Raw genomic sequence first — 16,926 nt, forward strand, 5'->3', positions numbered from 1 at the left:
TGTGAAATCCCACGGGTATGCACGCTCCCAATACCTGCGGTATTCAATTTTTAAAAAAATGCATGCAGGGTTTTCAGCACTGAAAACCTGTTGGTCTCCACAGCTCCTGGTGATCTCCCCATTACTTTGCACTGGAGAGGGGGCTGCTGGGAGATGTAGTTCTCCTTGCAGCTGTCTCCTGGAGGGCTTACACACAGGGGTCACACACACACACACTGACACAACATACAGTGCCTTGCAAAAGTATTCACCCCCTTTGCATTTTTCATGTTTTGTTGCCTCACAACCTGGAATTAAAATGGATTGTTTCAAGGTGTGCATCATTTCATTCACAGAACATGCCTACAACTGTGAAGTTGTGTTTTTTTTTTTATATTGTGAATCAAACATTTAGGACAACATAACTGAAAACTTCAGCGTGCATAACTATTTACCCCCTAAAGTCAGTACTTTGTCGAGCCACCTTTTGTGGCAATTACAGCTGCAAGTTCCTTTGGATAAGTCTCTATGAGCTTGCCACATCTTACCCCTGGGATTTTTGCTCATTCCTCAAGGCAAAACTGCTCCAACTCCTTCATGTTGGATGGTTTCCGCTTGTGAACAGCAATCTTCAAGTCTGACCACAGATTCTCAATTGGATTGAGATCTGGGCTTTGACTAGGCCATTCCAACACATTTAAATGTTCCCCTTAAACCACTCAAGTGTTGCTTTAGCAGTATGCTTCAGGTCATTGTCCTGCTGGAAGGTGAACCTCCATCCCAGTCTCAAATCACTGTATTTAGCACCATCCATCTTTAAAACATCCCCACAGCATGATGCTGCCACTACGTTTCACTGTGGGGATGTTCTTGGGGTGATGGGATGTGTTGGGTTTGTGCCAGACATAGCGTTTTCCTTGGTGGCCGAAAAGTTAAATTTTAGTCTCATCTGACCAGAGCACCTTCCTCCATACATTTGGGGAGTCACCCACATGCCTTTTGGCAAACTAAAATCATGTCTTCTTAGTAATGGTTTTTTTCTGGCCACTCTTCCATAAAGCCCAGCTCTATGGAGTGTACGGCTTATTGTGGTCACATGGACAGATACACAAGTCTCCGCTGTGGAACTCTGCAGCTCCTTCAGGGTTACCTTTGGTTTCTGTGCTGCCTCTCTGATTAATGCCCTCCTTGCCCGATCTGAGTTTTGGTGGGTGGCCCTCTCTTGGCAGGTTTGTTGTGGTACCAGGTTCTTTCCATTTGATGATGATGGATTTGATGGTGCTCCGGGGGATCATCAAAGAGTTAGATATTTTTTTATAACCCAACCCAGAATTGTACTTCTCTACAACTTTGTCCCTGACTTGTTTGGAGAGCTCCTTGGTCTTCATGGTGTGATGCCTGTTGCTTAGTGGTGTTGCAGCCTCTGGGGCCTTTCCAAAAAGGTGTGTTTATACTGACAGATCATGTGATACTTAGATTTCACATAGGTGGACTTCATTTCACTAATTATGTGACTTCTGAAGGTAATTGGTTGTACCAGAACTTTTGAGGGGCTTCATAGCAAAGTGGGTGATTACATATGCACATGTCAATTTTCAGAATATATTTTTCTCATTTCACTTTACCAAATTAGACTATTTTGTGCAGATCCATCACATAAAATTCAGATTACAACGTGTAATTTATTTATTTTTTAATGTAACAAAAAAGGTAAAAAGCCAAGGGGGTGAATACTTTTGCAAAGCACTGTACTTACACACACTCACACATACACTGACACAACATACTTACACACACCTCTGCTGCAGGAGACCGAGTCCCGACGCTGGAGGGAGAAGGTACCGCTTCGGAAAGTATTTACTAACTAATTAAGCTAATTGGAAACTTCCAATTGCTTAATTAGTTATTAAGAGGGGTGCCACCAGGGTCCCAGAGCATTTCCCGACCATTTTTCCTAAAAATATGGATTTTAGGAAAAATTGGTCGTGCTAAAAAAACCTTCCTGGCTCCCAAATAAAAATCAAGAACCCTACACCTAATTGAAAAGCAAAAATTGCGCACCTGCAGGAAACCAAGTTGGTACAATACCATCAATATAACAATTTATAAACATTTTCCTTAATATGGACACAGATCAATCGATCTTTCTGAAAGACCGATCTTCAATGCCAAACCTTAATGCATTTATGAGAACATGCACCTTCCCTCCAAGTTTCACCTCTATAAGGTATAAGTGGAAGATACAACTGAATTTGACAACCGGAAGTGCATGTATTTTTTTTTGTTTTTTGTGCACCTGAACATTTTATGTAAAAAAGAACATCAAGCTGTATTAACATCTCAGCCGTGGGAGTGGGGTGGAGAAAGAAAAACCCTCCAAAGATCTTGGTAAGTGCCGCAGTGCTGCAGCCTAGTGCCGATGTGCAATATAATGCTTTCTGGTCGGCCCCAATGCACATGCGCCAGAGCTAGCAACAAATGTGTGATCTCATGTGCAGAGGCCGGCTGCTCCCAGAGGTTGGGTACGGGATGACGGCTCTTGGGATCCCAGCGGTCAGAATCCCAACGCCGGCATCCCAACAGGGTCAGGACATCGGCACCTGTCAGTAAGTGTCCTAACCTACCCTCCCCACAGCCTAAACCTATACCTAACTCTCCCTCTAACCTCAATACTTGCCGTTGGGATGCTGGCACTGGGATTCTGACTGTTGTCAGGATTCAGGAGCAGGCATTCTGAGCACCAGCATTCCGACAGCTGGGATTGAAACTACATCCCACTAGGTCCACAGGTACAAAAGGTTGTCATGGGAATGGTCAATATAAAGATTGTCTACATGGTTTTTCTTCTAACCCTAACCCTCTCCTTGTTGCCTAACCCTAACTGTCCCTCCTAGTGCCTAAACCTAACCGTCGGGGTAACTAGCTAACCCCCAATAGTCCCTCCTAGAGCCTAACCCTCCGGCAAGTGCCGAATGCTGGATACACACCTAAAAGATAGATCTGCAGATCAAGTGATCTGTAGATATAGCTACAGATGATGGTTGTTCATACACACTGACAACCATCATCTGTCATCTGTCTGCAAGTCTCGCTGGCTGGGGATCGTGCCACGACCCCCCGGACACAAGTGTACGGGCGGGCGGCTGGCGTTCACAGACATATCACTGGTATACACTGGCCGACCAGCACACGATACATTGGCCAACTGCCAGTGTGTACCCAGCATTACCCTAACCGTCAGGGTACCTAACCCCAACCATCCCTCCTAGAGCCTAACCCTAAAATAAAGTGTTGACCATTCCCATGTCAACCTTTATTATCTGTCAGTCTCATCTGGTGTCGATCTATTGCTTTTTGACCTTTTTACTGCTGATCTTTCATCCTCCAACCATTAGTCTGCGAATAGTGAATATAGAACGACGTACATTGCTGACTCTTCCCGGCCCTGCTGCTGTGTGCTTCCTGCTTCCTCACCTACACTCCCTGCACCACGACAGGGCCGACACTAACTGACTTCAGTCTCAGCCTTAGGCTGGCTGACTGAAGCGAAACGCGTCGCCCCTTGCCCACCTGCGTCATCAGCGTGCGCCGGGAGAAGTACAGCAGCAGCCAGTGACGCTGGGGTACGTGGCGCTGACGTCAGCGAAACCTCCGGCACAGAGTAAGTCATCAGCAGTGGTGGCCGGTGAGACGGACGTGGAATTGTGACGTAGAAAGAACCGTAAGTATCAGTCACCCTAAATAAATTGTACAAATGACGGCACCTTACGTCACTCAGAGAGGGCAGCCGGAGCAGAGGGGGCTTTCACTGGTTTTGGTTACAGTCGACATCATAACAAGGAGTTGCTGGACTAAGGGTATTTAGTTTCACGGGTCTCTGTGTGACAGCACAAATTTATGACTAGAGCCTCTCGTCTACTGCTACCTCTGCTTTATGTCACAGGCATTAGGTATGTGCTGAGAGATGGCATTGTCAGGAGGACATGTATCAAACCTTCTAAAGAGAAGTGGACCATAGCAACCAATCAGATACTAGCTATCCATTTACAGAAGCACTAGATTTATGATAGCTAGTATCTAATTGATTGCTATGGGCAACTTCCCCACCTGTTCTCTTCAGAAGGTTTGATACATCTGATAGAGAGTGCTAGATGGCATTTGTGCACTGTCTGAGATGAGGATAAACATTAAATTGTACCTGTAAAATTACATTTGACTTCACCCTTGTTGCCTTTGCTTTGTGCTCCTGATAAATTAGGCCACTGACTTTCACCTACAGATTATTATTTTGTACAAATCTGTAGCCATGCAGGCACGGAGGGCATACAGGGAAGGAAAGGTAGCAGTAGAGCGATAACTTATGCCGCTTGTCTGCTGCGCACACGCTGAGGTAATAGGGATAGTTGGGTCTTATGCTCCCTAAAGTACTACAGATTTGTAGATCTGTTTCATGGCCATGTGCATGAATCACTAAGCCAGGCCGTATTTGGTTCACCAGCATCCTACTCCACATCCTGTAACTAAGAGGAGTGTGTTGCCACTGTAGTGGGTAGAGTGTAAAGCTGGGTATACACTATACATTATATATACTGATGCAAATCAGAATGATATATCGTACGGATTGTGCTGTGCGTAAGCCCAATCGCGAGTGCTTGACGGTCGTTCATCGCATAGTCCTATTTTCTTTGCTGCACTGCAGATGGGTCGATATGGTGAACGATCTGGTGCTGTTACATGTGGCATGTAATGGCAAATCACAGCTTCGCACACCGGATCGATCAGTGTGAACGGCGCAAGTGATGTATCATTATATTGCATTGCACCGTCTGCTGGGTCACACATCATATAGTGTGTTCCCATCTTGAGATTGGGATTGTTCGTAAAACATAGTCAACCTGCGGAGATGGGAAATGGGGAAGGTAGATAATTGCTTATAATTAGCCACAAAGTTTCTTTATTAGAATCGAATGTTATGTTTCAGTATAATGTATAGGTAAAGAATTTTGCTCTCGCCTCATTGGGATGCAAGCAACAATTAACAATGTTTTTATTACCAGTAATTTGTGGCAAAACCATATTATTGGTTAGATATTTTAAGGCTTTGTATCATAGATCTTTTATTACTGTGCAGACTTGTGCCCTTTTTGAAAATAATGTAATGCTTTCCATGGAATAATATTAGTTTTTCTTTTTAGCCGGCCCAGGACCCATGAACGCTCGTAAACGTCTCGGTTCCCGCAACACTGAGAACGGAGTATACGTAGGACCTCCCCAAACCCAGGTCCTGCCCTCCCAAACCTCCACAGAAGCTTCATCTCCCCCTGTTCTTGTGCCACCAACTGACATCATGTCTTGCCGGGACCGCACTGCTGAGTTCATGTCTGCTTGCAAGTCTTTACGTGGACGCCAGGTCAGTGTGGTAGAAGTCACAAAATGGGCAACATGGTTAATTTTACAAAGGCAATAGAGGACATGTTAAAATACCTTTTGTGAAGACTTCCTTCACGTGAAAAGTAATGCTGTCAAAGAAGCATCTAACTATATGTGAACATGATAAATGGTTGTTTCATACTGACTTATATCTGCTCTTCTATCCCTACTGTTACTGAGTGGTTGGGACCATGCAGTGTATACTGTACCACAGAAGTGTATTTGGTAAATGAAATGCAGGAAACTTACTTGGAAATCTTCTATTCCTTCCTTCCTCTTTATATTGCTACCCTGATGGTTTACTTATTCATTGAAATCAATGACATGGTATAAGGGGTCAAACATCTGAGTGATTTGACAAGTAAACAGTTGTTTCGAAGTTTAAGAGTCCTATATGCCCCTTTATTTACTATAACAAAAATAATTGTTTTTGTTCCATTTTAAGATTCTATAAAGATTGCTAGTTGGAAATTGCTCATTAATCCTGGTTACAAGGCATTAGAAAGAGTGTATTGAAAACAATGTGCGGGAAATGTATCTGCTTATCTCACTCGGTATGCTTTGATTTACAGAATGGGGTTCAGCTGTCCAACCCCAGTCTCAATGCTGTGAAACAGAGAAGCGACTTCACTCTTATGGCTAAGTAAGAAGCTCCATTCCCTCTTTATCTTTATTAACATCTATACTACCTGTATTGCCTACTGCTTCTCTATAATTCCCTACCTTATTCTTTGTTTTTGTATCATTCAATTTTTCTTCCACTTTCACTTTCTATGCTGTCATCATAGCCACTACGTGTTTTTCCATTTTATTTTTTCTCTTTCTCCCATGATAACCTGATATATACTGTGTGTGTGTGTGTATATAATATATATATTAGGACCAGATAACCTTATTGTTTTCTACAATTGTTCCACTGGAATGTCCCCAGTTTATTAGCCAATCATATGATTGGAATGTTCTGAGCAACAAGATTTTACTACACTAATCTTGTATAAGCAGTGACATTCTGACTTGTATTACTATGGTCGTAATTATGAATGAAAGATAATAATAGTGAGGGCAGGGCTCCTACAGGACAGGGCAGTTCATTGATTTGACTAGAGCAGCAGTTCTCAAACTGTGGTTCGTGACCCCAAAGTGGGTCGCGGCCATCTCAGCTTGGGGTCGCGACTCACATGGGGTGAGGTTGATGACCCCTCTGAGGAGAGTGAAACCAGTTGAACTGTCTGTTATTTCAGACTCCTCGGATCACTGGCTGAGAGATCCGAGGAGTCATCAGGTAGCCCCGTCCCACCCCAGTGCTCAGCTTCTCTTGTCGTCCTGCCGAGCAGCAGAAACTGACACACAGGCAGCAAGCCTCAGCAGCAGACAGATTCAGAGGAGCCAGCTGCCAGACTCTCTCTGCAGTCTGTGCAGATGTTGTTAAGTAGGTGCAGCCTGGGGGACCGCTGCTGCCCGGGTGGGAGGACACAGAATGTGTGTTGATTGCTGTGTAGGGAGAAGAAACTTCACCAGGAGGAGGAATGAGGAGAGTGCCAAGCACAGACCCTATGGGGGAACAGGGGAGCACACAGGACCTCATTCAGAGTCGGTCGTTACGGTCGTACGGGAAAAGCGTCCGGATATGCAAACGATGCACTCGCAAGTTGCGTCCTTAAGATCGTATCGGTAGCTGGCCGACCAAGGGGAGGAAGCGGCCGGAAGACACAAAAGTACGGCCCCTTCTCGTACGCATTACACGTCATCTCCGGGCATATAAGGATTATTCGAGACCATCGGGAACCATTGGAACTGGTCGTAGAGCTTAAGGTTGACCATACCCTCTCTTAAGCTCTACGATCATGTCAGTGTAAAAACCTCCCATGTCACGTGTGCTATGACACTACTTTGTTAATTATGCACTCCCATAAAACGCTGTTCGCATAATTATGCATGCCTGCGTTCGGATCTCCACTCCCCCGTTTTCGAGCACCTTCCCCTGTTACCACCCACAAACGCCTCATCCTGTCACTCAAACTACCGACCTGGCTGTGTTCAAGGAGAGAGAAATTTCTGATCGTAGCAGCTAGTTTGCGCGCGCGCATTGCGAACTTTACGCATGCGCAGTTTAGCGAACATCGGTGGCGTACGACCGTGCGGCCGCTACGACCGACTCTGAATGAGGTCCACAGTGTGGAAACTGGAGGGGGGGGGGGAACAGAAAAAAACACATTTATTAAAAACCCATTGCCTCCCCCCTGTCATCCACTGCCTCCCCCTTGAAACGCACTGCACCCTCTGTCTTTCTCATCTACTACATCCCCGTCACCCACTGGTTCTCCCTGTTACCCACTGTGTCCTATGTCACCCTTAGCCTCCCACTACCTCCCCAGTCACTCACTGTCTTCCCTGCCACCCTTTGCTGCTCCTTGCCACACCCTGCCATCCTCTGCTTCTCCCTGCCTCTCTGCCTCCCCCTGTCAACCAATGCTTCTCCCTATTACTCACTGCCTCCTATGTCACCTATTGCCTCCCCAGTCACTCTCTGCCTTTCCATGCCATAATCTGCCTCCCCCCATCACCCTCTGTCTCTACCTGTCATCCAGTCACCCCTGCCACCCTCTGTCTCTCTCTGTCATCCTCTGCCTCCCCATGTGAGCCACTCATTCTCCATTACCCACTGCCTCCTATGTCACCCTTTGCGTCCCCAGTCACCCACTGTCTTCCCTGACACCCTTTGCTGCTCCTTGCCACCCACTGCCTCTCTATTTCACCCACTTCCTCCCCCTGTCACCGACTGCTTCTCACTGCCACCCACTGCCTCCCCCTCACCCACTGCCATCCTTTGCTTCTCCCTGCCACCCACTGCCTCTCCGTCACTCGACAACCTCTGCCTCCCCGTCACCCAGTGCTTCTTAAGTGGGGTGACTATATTGTGGGCAATTGTCTCCCATAGTTCTGCCCCTGCATTAGCAGATACCTCACTTAAGTTTTGCATCTCCATAGTGCTACTGTGCATGAGCGGTCTGCTGACCACGCATGTGTGGCAGTCATTCTGCAGTAACTTGCTGGGGTCCTGTAATCATTTTTATTGTTAGACGGGGGTCCCAGAGCAAAAAAGTTTGAGAACCCCTGGACCAGAGGAAATTAAAATAAAACAAAAAGCCACAGACTGACGGATAGTGGGAGGAGCAGGGTCCCCTGTAGTTACACAGATCAGTGATTAGGAGCTCCTGTATATCTGATGTAAGGAGATGAAACCCAGTTCACATATCCAACCTGTTTTATTTGGCATTCTCTGTTCTGCAGACGCATCGGGAAGGATCTCAGCAACACATTTAGCAAGTTGGAAAAGTTGACGATATGTAAGTTTGTAAAATGCAGAAACTGCTTCAGATATGAGTATACGTGTATGAACGCTGATGTGTTATAATAAAAATATCTATATAGTTTTTTAATAAACTTCTATTAGTGAAAGATACGTGTATTTGTGGTGCTTTTATTAGAGTCGTTTACTACAGGTATAATCCTCCTCTGTTATTTGTTGGCTGTTGAGCAAGGGATAGCCTGTAATTTGATGATATCATGATGCAAATATCTAATTGGAGGAAGAAGAAAGAAAGGACCATAAACCACTTACCATAAATATAACTGCTCCTGTTGTACAAGACCTCAGTGAGAAGCCTTGCTGCATTCATTTTGTTAACTCAGCAATGGGAGAATCCCAAGCATACACTACTAGGGTGACAAGGTGGAAAGGCCTGCCTCTCTTCCTGCCTTTAGACTAGAAGTGGGGGCAGCTCTGGGATAACTTTATGACAGCATCAGGACTTTTCACTGAAGTGCTTCACAACGTGTGCGTGCGTGCGTGCGTGCGTGTGTGTGTGTGTGTGTGTGTGTGTTATATTTATTTTCTGGTGGTAGGCTGAAAAGTTTAAAACCTTTTATGCTGATTATCTCATCTTCCTCCTAAGTGGCTAAAAGAAAGTCTCTTTTCGATGACAAAGCTGTGGAAATTGAGGAACTAACATACATTATTAAGCAAGTAAGAGTCTGTATTAATAATATACATATGTACGTGTGTCATACATAAGGCGCATATAAAATTTTTATCTCTGTGATTGTTTCTAACGTATATACCTGTATTCTCTTACGCAGGACATTGGTAGCTTGAATCAGCAGATTGCACAGTTACAGTCATTTGTTAGAGCTCGTGGCAGTCAGAGTGGAAAGCATCTTCAGACTCACTCTAATACTGTGGTGGTCTCTCTTCAGGTGAGGTGATAAGTATGTAGTGTACTGAAACTGATCAACTACACCCTCCCTAGCTGCTCAATTAATTATAGTATCAGCTATTCATAGTCAGATTAAAACAAATTCTATTATTGCATAGAGCCAGATAATTTAACCTTTCGCTCTGTAAATTTTGGATAGAGAACTGTAGAATGCTCCTTGTTGACCATTGTGACCATCTGTGCATTTAGTACAACTGTTTATCAGCATACCTGCTGTTAGAGATGCAGAGCCATAGTTACCCCTTCATCTGTTTTGGCAATGTTAGAACTCGTCATTGCAAAATATAGACCACTGGATTCTATTGTATAGAACCCTAGAACAGTGGTTCTCAAACTCGGTGCTAAGGATTCAACACAGTTTACATTTTCCAAGTCATCCAGCAGGTGTCCAGGTGTATTCAGTACTCACTGACACATTTTAAAAGATCCACAGGTGGAGCTAATTATGTCACTTGTGATTTTGTGAGTAGATCTAGAAAACATGAACTATTTGGGGTCCTGAGGACCGAGTTTGAGAACCTGTGCACTAGAGTTTACCTAGAGGTTATGGTGGACTTGTATATTGTACTATAGCGCAGTCAAGTGATCTAGGTTAGTCTATAACAACTGGTATCATTCCCAGAAATCCATAGAAACAAGATATTCCTCACGCTTGGAACTGTGTGTAAATACGTGCAAATCGCTTCTTAGCATGATGGGAGGTATAGTCTATGGCAGTGATTCCCAACCTCGGTCCTCAAGGCTCACTAACAGTCCTGGTTTTAGTGATATCCATGGTTAAGCATGGATAGTTAAGTCAAAATAACTGAGGTACTAATTAAGACCCTGATTCAGAGCCGGACGCTCTGACCAGAGCGCTCGCTCTGAATCAGGGCCCACCTCCATTAATATGGAGCTTCCTCCTGGACGCTCGTATAGCTGTGGGTCACCACCCACAGCATATACGAGCGTGCAAAATGATGGTCGCGATGGTCTTGACCATCGGAACTGCGAGTAAAAGCCTGCGGTTGGGTTTTTCAACCGCAAGCCCAGGAGTGATTTTGGCTCTATCAGAGCCAAAATCACTCCCACTGACATCACTAGTGATGTCAGTGGGGCCGGCTTCAGACGGCAGGCGTTCCCTTGGGAATGCCTCCGTCTGGCAGCCACCCCCCCCCGGCACGCCCACCAAAGGGGGCGTGCTGTCAGTCACCATCGACAGCACGCCCCCTTTGATGAGACACTCCGAGCGAAGGAAAGTCCTTCGCTCGTCGGGTCTCGCGCATGCGCACGACGGAGCTCCTCCGTCGTGCGCATGCGCAGTGGGGACCATCGACCCACTTGCGAGCGGACAGCCGCTCACGAGTGGGTCTGAATGACCCCCTAAGTCAGCTGTGCTCAAGTATGGTTATCCTTAAAATCTGGACTGTAAAGCTGGCCACACATCTAAAGATTATCTGTCCAACCAGCCAACTAGTTGATTGATTGGAATGAAAATCTGGTAAGGTATGGGAGTAACTGATGATCAGCAATTTGTTCCTAAATGCCAGAAAACAGATGAAAATGGGCGTCAGACAAGTTTGAACAAATTGTTTAGATCAAACATTTAACAAACAACAGTTTTGATCCATTTTCCGGCGTTTGGGAGCAAATTGTTGATTGTCATTTGCTTTCAATCCTTACCAGATTTTCTTTCCAACCAATCAACTAGTTGGCTGTTTGGACAGATAATCTTTAGATGTGTGGTCAGCTTTAGTGTGCCTTGAGGACCGTGGTTGGGAACCCCTGGTCTATGGACTAAGTGTAGAGCCCAAATTGCTCACTTGTGGAGTATAAATGACCAATGAATCATGGTTTCCTTACTCTTCCCCAGTGAACACACAAATGTGTAATCTGTATATAAATATGTGACTATGCTGTAACCTGTATTCCATTAATGTATTATTTTCAAATATTTTTCAATATGTATATATAATTTTTTTTTCTTTGTTTTTCTAGTCAAAACTGGCATCAATGTCTAATGATTTCAAGTCTGTTTTGGAAGTAAGGACAGAGGTGAGGTTTTGGAATTCCTTGCATCAGATTTAAGAGAGGGGAAAAGTCCTTTTTGTTAGGCCAACTTGTTCTGCAGTAATCTAAATCAGTATTTCTTTTTAACCCCAGAATCTAAAGCAGCAGCGGAGTCGCAGGGAGCAGTTCTCTCAGGGTCAGGTCTCTGCCCTACCCCTCCATCATAATAGCATGGGTAATATGTCATAATGTCTGTCTTTCTGTCTATTACAGCCCTATTGTATGAAACGGTGATCAATCCTATACTGATTTATCATTGTCTGTCTGTGAATGCGTGGCTCCTCTTGCTCTATCTTTAATCCTGCCTGTCCTGGCCTGTTCTGTTGTCCATATTTCCAATGTTCTATCCCAAGCCTGCTTTTCTCATTTTCCATTTATATTTCCAGGTCCTTCAGTTCTCCTCCAGGATGACTCCCGCAGACATGGAGAAGTGACAATAGAGATGGATTCTAAAGTTAGCCAACAGCTGCAGCTCATAGATGAGCAGGTAGGAGCAAGGGAATATGACTATGCATGAGGGGATTAAAGGTATAAAGGGGATTCATAGATGGAGTAAACATGTAACATCTGTATGCTTCACTAGTACAATTTTATTTTTCCTTTCAGGATTCCTATATTCAGAGCCGAGCAGACACAATGCAGAATATAGAATCCACCATAGTTGAATTGGGCTCCATTTTCCAACAGTTGGCTCATATGGTAAAGGAGCAGGAGGAAACTATACAAAGGTAATGACCTCAATAACCCAGTATTGGAGCTGAATTAATGTCCCAGCACAATGACTTGCTTCTCCGTGTCACCCTTGTTTGTCAACAACCTATGGGAAGTGTAAACTATCAGTAACTGGACGCTCTTCCCTCATGTACTGTTCCTTTTGTCACTTTTGCTATTGTCCACCCCTCCCATGTTTAGTGGCTCTGAACCTGCCTGCTAGCACCCATCAACAGGGTTACAGATTTCAGCCAGCTCTGACTTTATTATGATTGCATATGCACAAATGTCTATTAACTTTCTAATTTGTACACTCTATAATATAGATGCAGACGCCTATTACTATTGCAACTATAGACCTGTTCTGGGTCTTGTGTATCTTTGCACCCCACTCTTCCATCCGCGATAGTGGCTAGCATCATTATCATTGACACTTGCACCTACGCCATGCTAGGTGTAGATCTGTCTGAGTTTGGTGTCCTCTTTGCATAAAAGAATAGATTGTAACTCTGCTGTACACCCAGGACACACCCCAGCACTCCACAAAACGCTTCTCTTGTGTGTGTGTTCGCATTGTTGCTGCCCATTTAGCAGCCGCAGAATAAAGACCAAGATGCTTAAGACTCGATCGTAAGTTTGCATAAATGTGTGTGCAGCCCATGAGGCAGGTACAGTTTGCTAATGATCACTATATGTGGCCACATTTAGTGTTGCATGTGACTCAGAATCAGGCCCTTTATATATGTGTATGCACTCCTTATGATGCCTTATAAATATAGGTTAAAAATGATACAGAGCAGTAAGATGGGAAACAAAAAAATTGGCGCTAAAGTGAATGTGTCCAACCAGAATATAAACCCCTTTAGAGTTAATAAATATATTGTACAAATACCACACTCAGTAATCCTGCTGCTCACCTCAAAAGTTAGGGATGCTAGATCCCAAAAGTCATACAAAACAATAAGTGGTGTTTTATTGAAGTTGCACCAGTAAAGATAAAAAAAAAAAAAAAAAGAAAAGAAATAGATGATACCTGTGCAATAATATCAAAAGACCGCACATAGGACAATGGTATTACAAATACAAATGATAATAATATTAATAAAAAAGAATCTGTGTGCACACAAATCCTAAAATAATTGCCATTAGCTTAAAAAACTACTGTCGATATACATCCGTGGAAGATAGTATTAATGCTGGTGGAGCGCTCAGGGGAGTAGTGAGGGTGGTTCCAGTGGAGCATGAGCTCCGGGCGGCAAATTGGACAGAGGGCGCCATCCAGGGTTCCGGAATTCATGGGGTGCTGCACAGTATGATGGCCGCCTGTTAGTTTTATCTCAGTTTGTTTGCTCTATATCCTAAATAAGTTATAGATCTGAGATGCGTTTCTACATTGTATGCTCCCTCAAGTTGCCCAGATTGTCTTCCCCTCTGGTCCTCCCTCTCTGTGATCATCTGTCACCTCCCCTTGCCTGTGAGATTGATTACATTAACTTTTTACCTCTTTAATTCCCTCCTCTCTACCCTGTGATCGTCTCTTTGCCCCTGTCCACTCCTTTCTTATTAGTTTCTGTCACCAGCCCTCTCTGATCGTCACTTTCCTCTCCCCTTCCCCTGTTTGATCCCCTCCCTCCTTCTCTCCTCATTCATTCATTGTGCTCCAATGGATTTAAAAGTGACACATCTTAGGAAAAGTCCTAAACATCAATTATAAAGTATGAGATTCAAAATAAAGTCACTGCTTTGCTATTTCTCAGGCATGACCACAAAGTATAATTTGAAAGGGCTTTTAAAAAAATATTGGGAGACCTGAAATAATAATAATAATGGTGGTAGACAGAACATGGTTAGTAGTACTCACATTTATATAGGTGCAATGTATATTTGCTAAGTAGGAGCATAGCTAAGAAGGGAGCTTCCCATAGGTGATAGCTGTTTGGGGCAGTAATTGCAGTAATAAGCTGTGTACCCTGTGGAATCTCACTCTAGCACATGTATTCTGTCAATTTAAGTTAAATGATCAAAATCTATAATACAATCTCCTCTATTGACTAATAAGAATAAGAATGATTCAAAGGAGATAAAAGTAAGATCCTAGGTGCTATAAATAAATAAAGCAGTGCTAAAGGAGCTACCCCATAATGTCAGACTCTATTCCCCCCATGGAACCTCAATGCCCAGCACAATACTGCCACTATTTGCTGTTTTTCACTTCACTTCAGTATTCCCCCACAGGCTGGCCATACCCCACTGGCACAGTTCAGTACAGGGAGGGCACTTTCTCAGGATGCTATGGATCCATGCTATTCCTCTTAGAGCGCTGAGTGTCAGTCAGAGGTTTAATATGTGAGACAATTGTCTTCCCTTGAAATGCTGACAAGCTGAGAGATGATAATTAGTCTTTGTAAATAGCAGCATATAGCACATTGTTAGCAGTGTTAGTAGTCAGCAGGTGAAGAATGGATTATACTCATTAGGATAGAGCTGCAGATGGGACAAGCAGAAATCATGCAAAAGTAAAGCTCTATCCCTTCTAAATTCCAATACTTGGTAGTGAACATAGCTGATAGCCCTGTAATAAAAGTAGCCGGCTGTAACCAGTGTCCCGGTAAGCGGTTTAGGATAAACCTGCTGTAGCCGCTCGATGTCTCACCAGACTGGGACAGAGCACGCTCTGTTTCTCTCCGATATGTAGACTGTACAACATGTTTGCTCCTGATGTCTGTGTCCTACACTCCCAGCAGCTCTTCCTGGTATAGATAAGTCACCTGACGTGTTTCTCGACCAATGAGATGGGCCCTTTCATCACCCCCCCCTCACCCCACACTTCCCTTATGACCGGGATGCTGATTACAGCTAGCTTTTTTTTCTTTTTCTTTCTAAAAGTGATACACGACAGGAATGTTATTAGGATTTAAAGGATGTATCTTATCTTGTATACATTTTAATATAGTTTCCATCCTGCGATCTCTAACCCTCTTTTTCTTTCTTTGTCCAGAATTGATGGGAATGTAGAAGAGACACACCTAAATGTGGAAGCCGCACACTCTGAGATCCTGAAATACTTCCAATCCGTAACATCAAACCGCTGGCTGATGATAAAGATCTTTCTTATACTTATCGTTTTCTTCATCATCTTTGTGGTCTTCCTGGCTTGAAGCATCCCCCTAAAAATCAAAACTGTCCACACACCCCGTGCTACCTCCAGACATCCCAGTACTACAAAATGGAGGAAATATCACAGTGTCAACATTTGAGTGTGTGGATGTGTGTATATGGCCTGGGGTCTGTGTGTCAGTGACGGATGACGTGTGAGGATTAGGGGTGGACATGCTATGGTCTTTGTACTGTTTTACTACACCTGTAGAACAGTGGGATGCCTACCCTTGGACAATAGAGTGTGAGAGGATCTACGGTTTCTAACTGTGTGTGTGTGTGTATATGTATAAATATATATTGACAATATTTACATATAAATAGATTTTAGACTGATATATATTATACACACACACACACACTCAGTGAATTGAGTGAAAGTGGAGAGTATATTGGATTGAGTGAAAGTACTGTATGTATGTAATGTATGTATGGGAATATATTGCTTGTGTATGTATGCACGTTTGGCTGAATAGCTCATATATACACAGGCTGTGATATTTGCCAATGTTCATCAAGGGATTAGATAAGTATGTGTGTTGGAAAGTTTAATCCAACTTCTCTGAAGTGTCTTACTGGAACTCTCCTCAACTCAGTCTGAGGCATGTGAAAGGATCGGCCAGGCTCCTCTGCCTCTATAAAAGACACCACATTCTTGTTTTAATCTCTTGTAGACTGTGTTTTTGTTTTTAAATTATTAATAATACTCTAACATTAAAAGAATGGATACCACATCGGGCAAAGTGTTGCCCTCTCTTGCAGGGGAAAGTCTCGCAGGGATGCATTAATGACCTGGGGAGGAGGGTAAATTTTTTTTTAACACATTCCATAAACCTACCCTGTTTTGTTTGAGGTGAAGACTGTGCTCTTCAAACAATGTACAAAATGTATATAGCGCGGAATGCCGAGAAAAATACACATTTCAGCTCAGTAACTCGTGTTTGTGTTGTTCATTGCTGAAACAAGAATTCTGTGCACTGTTTGTTCCTGGAAGTTTGTAGGGCATAGAAAGCAATAGGTGCTTTTGGTTCAGGCATGTACTTTTGTGGGTTTGTTGTGTGTATGAAAATAAATTGTGAACAGATTGAAGACAATGACAGTGCAGGATGAGGGCAAGCATCATGCCAAAAATAGACAAAATTATAAAATAAATTATATTTTTGTTGCATATAAAATAGAAAGGTCAAAGTGTCATAAGTGATAATAAAATAAAGCAAATTTAGCAACGGCCCTATACAATAGGACTTTACTTGATAAAAAAAACATGAGTTCAGTAGCGAGGAGCTGTATATTCTTATAAAGCTTTCCTATATAAAAGAATATA

General features: G+C 43.6%; 1 protein-coding gene across 2 annotated transcripts; it reads left to right on the forward strand.

Moving 5' to 3' along the window:
• The first annotated feature begins 3,551 nt into the window (after positions 1-3,551).
• STX5 (syntaxin 5) lies at positions 3,552-16,536 on the forward strand. 2 transcript variants are annotated; one of them, XM_088468446.1, is made up of 11 exons: positions 3,552-3,700; positions 5,175-5,389; positions 5,982-6,052; positions 8,701-8,756; positions 9,366-9,436; positions 9,550-9,666; positions 11,664-11,720; positions 11,829-11,910; positions 12,122-12,222; positions 12,342-12,463; positions 15,445-16,536. In XM_088468446.1, the coding sequence occupies exons 2-11, from the start codon at positions 5,189-5,191 to the stop codon at positions 15,602-15,604; spliced, it is 1,038 nt and encodes a 345-aa protein (XP_088324572.1). In that variant the 5' UTR covers positions 3,552-3,700; positions 5,175-5,188; the 3' UTR covers positions 15,605-16,536. The 2 variants fall into 2 exon arrangements, with proteins under 2 accessions (XP_088324572.1, XP_088324573.1); XM_088468447.1 differs by lacking the exon at positions 3,552-3,700 and adding an exon at positions 3,759-3,836.
• The last annotated feature ends 390 nt before the right edge of the window (positions 16,537-16,926 follow it).

The sequence above is a fragment of the Taudactylus pleione genome, unplaced genomic scaffold (genome assembly GCF_031769625.1).
Source record: "Taudactylus pleione unplaced genomic scaffold, aTauple2 ptg000085l, whole genome shotgun sequence".
Lineage (NCBI taxonomy): Eukaryota > Metazoa > Chordata > Amphibia > Anura > Myobatrachidae > Taudactylus > Taudactylus pleione.

Coding starts and splice junctions, on each gene's coding strand:
- STX5 (XM_088468446.1), top strand. CDS start 5,189: ATGAACGCTCGTAAACGTCTCGGTTCCCGCAACACTGAGAACGGAGTA. Junction 9,437..9,549: donor TAACATACATTATTAAGCAA/GTAAGAGTCTGT, acceptor TCTCTTACGCAG/GACATTGGTAGCTTGAATCA. Junction 12,464..15,444: donor CAGGAGGAAACTATACAAAG/GTAATGACCTCA, acceptor TTCTTTGTCCAG/AATTGATGGGAATGTAGAAG.